Raw genomic sequence first — 4786 nt, 5'->3', positions numbered from 1 at the left:
GGATTTCTGAGTTCGAGGCCAGCCTGGTCTACAGAGTGAGTTCCAGGACAGCCAGGGCTATACAGAGAAACCCTGTCTCGAAAAAACAAAACAAAACAAAAAAAAAGAAGTTTTTCTTTGCTTCCCAAATAAATATGGGTCTAGTGTGGAGAGGCATACCTGTAGTCTAAGCACCTGGGAGAGAGTGACAGGTGGGACAAGTAATTCAAGATCTTCCTTGCCAGCTTGTGAATTTAAAGCTAGAGGTCTAAGATTGTCTCAAAAAACTGCAACTTTATAAAATTTGGAATAAAGATATTCAAATTATATCCAATGTAGTAACCCAGTTCAGGATAGAAAGTGTCTAGAAACCAAGTCAAACATATCACCTGTACTCATGAGAATAAAAGAAAACCACTGTAAAAATAAGTGTTTCACTTTGGTTATGTCATGTACTGTTCAAATCTTTAATTTTAATACTTAAATTTCTGTGAAATGTTTTAAACTTATATGAGATGTCAATGCTCAAACCATAGAAATGTTAATTGGAAAGTTTTTCATACAATACATTCTGACCATGATTGCCCCCTCCCCTAACTTCTTCCAGATCCTTTTCACCTCCCCATATATTGTAATTCTCAAAAAATTTATTGAGATGTCACTATGTAAATCTAGGGTGACCTCAACTCATAATCCTTCTTTCTCTACCTCAGGGGACACAAGTTAAACCCATCATTTAAGGAAAAAAAAAAAAAGAGTAAAAAGCATAGAGCATTAGATTCAGCTAAAATCTCCTTTTCCTCCCCACACTAAATTCTCCTATTAAGTGTTATCACTCCAATAATGCTTTCTGGTTTTAGTTATATTTATGCAGTTTTCTCCTCCTACCACATTGTTTATACTTACCCATGTTGATCACGTGGATCTGTTCAATTTTCCTGAGCTTCTGGGTGGAACTTCATCCTCTGTTGAACAGTTCCTGATAAGCCTTTACACCTTTTAAACACCCAAGAGGGCTCTAAAAGACCAGTTTGTACATAACTCCTTGTGTACTTGTGCATTTTTTAGGGCATTTTCTTGAAAGAAAATTTCTGGATCATGAGTGTGCATTACTCCTTGTGTGCTTGTGCATTTTTTAGGGCATTTTCTTGAAAGAAAATTTCTGGATCATGAGATACACACCTTCTGCTTTACTAGGCACTGCCAATTTACTTCCAAAGTGGCTGTATCAACTTCTACACTTACTAGGAAAGCATGGGTCCTTTTGCTTAATTTTCCTTGCCATTTTTAAAAACTGAATTTCAAAGCATTCTTTTGGAAGCTATTTCAATATAAAACATCTTCCAATTGATTTGACATTTCATTTTGTTAACAATACCTTTATCTCGAAATATCTTAAGAGTGTGGAAATTATATCAACACTTTCCTTTAGGTTTGGGCTTTTGTCTTTAAAAAGAATTCTCTACCCAACTATGGTGAATGGTTTTCTTCTTCAGAATTGTTTTCAAACCATCTAGAACATATTTCTGTGTATGGTGTGAGTTAAAGAGTCTGATTTTTATCATTTGCAAATCAACAGTCATTTTTAAATTGTCCATTCTTTCACCATTGACTTTTAAAGCTACTTCTATCATATGACAATGCTTGTATCTGTAAGTGGGCCTGTTCCTAGGCTCATGATTTTGGTCTACTGGTTTATTCTTGTCTGTTGATAATATATACAGCTTAAATTGCTAGAGCTTTGTAATAAACCTTGTTATCTGTAATACTTGGTATCTCCTAATACTTTCTCAATACCGTTTTGGCTCTTCTTGCTCTTTACTCCATCATGTAAATTTTAGAATTAGCTATATCTTCCATTATCTTTTTTTTTTTTTTTTAAAAAAAACTTCCTTCATAATTTGTTGATGAGATAAAGCTAGTTTTGTTTTGGGTTTAGCTTACCAAATATTAACATTGCATCGATGATCAACAATAAATGGTCTTATTAAGGAGGGAAGGGGAGCTATGAGAAAAAAATGCAGTGACTTCACTTGAGTTGTACTGCTTTTTTTTTTTTTTCAAATTACTTGGTGAGATTGAGAAGTTATGGTAAGCCTTCTCAATCATGAGCAAACACAAATTTCCGTTTGTTTAGTTCTTCTTTTGTCCTTTAATAAATGTCATTTCCCCATAAACATCTTAGGAGTTTTGCTAGAATAATTCCTGGATTTAAAATTTCTATTTGCTGTATTTCATCTTCTGGGCCATTATATGGCAAATTCTTTAATTCATCTACTACATTGTCAAGAAAACCCACCCTTGTTCTAGAACCGTGTGTGTTGGATTCAGAGCTCAAGACTTTTGTTGTTCAGGTGTCCATCTGTTTCCTCCAGCAATATTACACTGAAAAACAAGCTCTATACCACTTCTCACATAAGCAGGGGGATTCCACTGGTATTTCTTGACCTAAGTTTGGGGTGGAAAGAGGAGACATGTCTTTCCTGAAGTATCTTGAAGGAAGCCTCTCTGATCTTTTTCTGCCCAAACCTCCCTTTTCAGTGGGGAACACTCAATACACCCTTTGCTTTTTTCCGACAGTTGACCCTGCCCCTTCATAGTAGTTTGAGGTTCTTAGATGTTGAAATGCAATCTTTCAGGGATTCTCTGACCTTTGTTCCTGAGAAGCTTTACCCAGGGGGGAAGAAGCCCAATTTTCTCCACCTGAACCAGGATCTATATCGGAGTTAGGAATGGAAGTCATTATGATTCCCAAATCCACCATGGCATATTTCTTAATAACTTATTAATGGTAAAAATAAATGCTATCAATAGGTAATTTTGGGTTGTTTTGTTTTTCAGCTTTGTGGTTGGTTGGTCAAATTTTAAATTTAGTATTCCATCGATATTCCAATCATGTAAATGCTATCTTGGGGAAGGAAGAGACAGGAGATTCTGCAGATCTCCAAAGAAAAAGCAAAATCAGCAAAGCAGTCAAAAAAAGTTAAAATAACAGCCAGCATCCACTTGCTTTTGACTCATCGATTGAATGGCACCTTCTTTACACAGCATCTGGACTAAGTGGGTTTGATTCCTGTTTGGTTGGTTTTTAGTACTGGAAACGAATTCAGTTTGAAAGACACTTTGAAACGAAGTAGCAAACACCAATTCCCCCCAACTCTTTCTCCCCAATTCCCAGTTTGGTCTGAAGGGGCACGATCCTTTTTCCACTTTAGGTGGGCAAGATTTCTGTGCAAAAACCTTAGAACCGTTTGCCTCGTTTATCAGGCAAATTTGGAAGGGAAGAAGCCTTTACAGGAACTATTTTGAACGACAAGGAAGACTACTACGCAGCAGGTTCAAGTCATACTTTTAACACGAGCTTGTTGAAACGTTTAACAATTCCAAAATGAAATTAAACGAGTTTTAACTTTTTTTTTTTTTGCCTCTCAAATGCATAAAAATGCAGAGGAAGTTAACAAGGGGGAAAAAAATCTTAAAACGGTAAAAATAAGAAAAACAACTCTTCTTAGGACTAGTCCTTGGATGAGTTACCAGCAAACTGATTCTTTTTCTTGACTTCGGATGCCAGTCCTGAGGCCAGCGCGGGCTCAGTACCTGCTCCGGCCTCCCCCTCGCTCCAGGCGGCTTCCCACGCGGCCTCCGCCCCTCGGGGGCGCCCGGCGGCCCGAGCGGCTGTAGGAATCGCGCGGCGCCGGGCAGCTTCGTTCTACAGACGGCGGCAGCCCGCGCTCCGGTCTACCCCCGCGCTCGCGGCCACTCGAGTAGCGCTCGCTGCGGTAGCTGTCGCGGCCGCCATAGCCGTCGGGCGAGCAGCCTCGGTACTCGTCGTAGCGGCCCCCGCCGTAAGATGGCGGCGGACCTCGGGCAGGGCCGGCGCCACGCGGGTCCCCGTAGCTGTCGAAGGGGTCGCGGTAGGAGCCTCCGCTAGGGTGCTCGTAGTCGCGCTCGCGGCCGCCGTAGCCGTCGCGCTCGCAGTAGCCCCGGGAAGGGCATTCGTCTCGCGTGCTCGAGTGGCCATAGTCGCGGTAGGTGTAGTCGCGGGGCGAGGGCGCGAAGTCGCGCGGGTCCCGGGCGCTCGGGTAGTCGCGGCTCGAATAGCTCTCCCGGGGCGAGTAGCCCTCGTCGCGCGGACCCAGGTAAGGGTCGCGGCGCGGCGGTGGCAGCTCCCGGCGCGGCGGGCCCCCGTAGCCGTCTCGTCCCCGGGAGCCCGCCGCCCGCCCGCGAATCCCCGCGCCGCTGCGCGCCGGGCCCGACGGCGCTGCTCTCTTGGGCGGAGGCCCGGCCCGGCGCGGCGGCGGCCCGCGCTTCAGTGGCATGGGGGCCCGCGAAGAGCGCAGGTCGAAATCCCCCGTGTAGCCGCCTTCGTCGGCCGACCCGCCCCGAGAGGGAGGGCGCCTCGGGCCGCCGCCGCGGGTCCCGCGCAGGCCCCTCGGGCGGCCGCGGCTTCGGGGAGGAGGGGGCCCGCGCCGGCCGCTCTCGAACACCGGCTTGGTGGCTTGGGCCACTTTGATGGCCTTACCATCCAGGGACTTGCCGTTCATGTCTCGGGCTGCGGCCTTGGCGTCCGCGGGGTTCTCGAAGGTGACGAAGGCGAAGCCTCTGGACTTGGAGGTTTCCCGGTCCTTCATCAGGAGCACCTCGATGATGCGGCCATATTTGCCGAAAGCGGCTTCGAGGCCCTTCTCGTCGGTCTCGAGGTTGAGACCCCCGATGAAGAGCTTCCCTGGACGGTCGGCTTCAACCATGGCGCCAGCAGCGACGGCAGCAGCGGGGACTGAAGTGGCGAAGAGGCGAGAGACGGCGC

At 45.7% G+C, this 4786-nt stretch overlaps 1 protein-coding gene across 1 annotated transcript; it reads right to left on the bottom strand.

Moving 5' to 3' along the window:
* Positions 1-3324: 3324 nt before the first annotated feature.
* Rbmxl2 (RBMX like 2) lies at positions 3325-4786 on the bottom strand. Its single transcript, XM_021202420.1, has one exon. It carries the CDS (start codon positions 4725-4727, stop codon positions 3570-3572), a length of 1158 nt encoding a protein of 385 aa, XP_021058079.1. The 5' UTR covers positions 4728-4786; the 3' UTR covers positions 3325-3569.

This window comes from Mus pahari, chromosome 1 (genome assembly GCF_900095145.1).
Source record: "Mus pahari chromosome 1, PAHARI_EIJ_v1.1, whole genome shotgun sequence".
In the NCBI taxonomy this organism is placed as follows: Eukaryota; Metazoa; Chordata; class Mammalia; order Rodentia; family Muridae; genus Mus; species Mus pahari.
The sequence above is the reverse complement of the archived record's forward strand: the minus strand, read 5'-3'. Positions and strand labels throughout refer to the sequence as shown.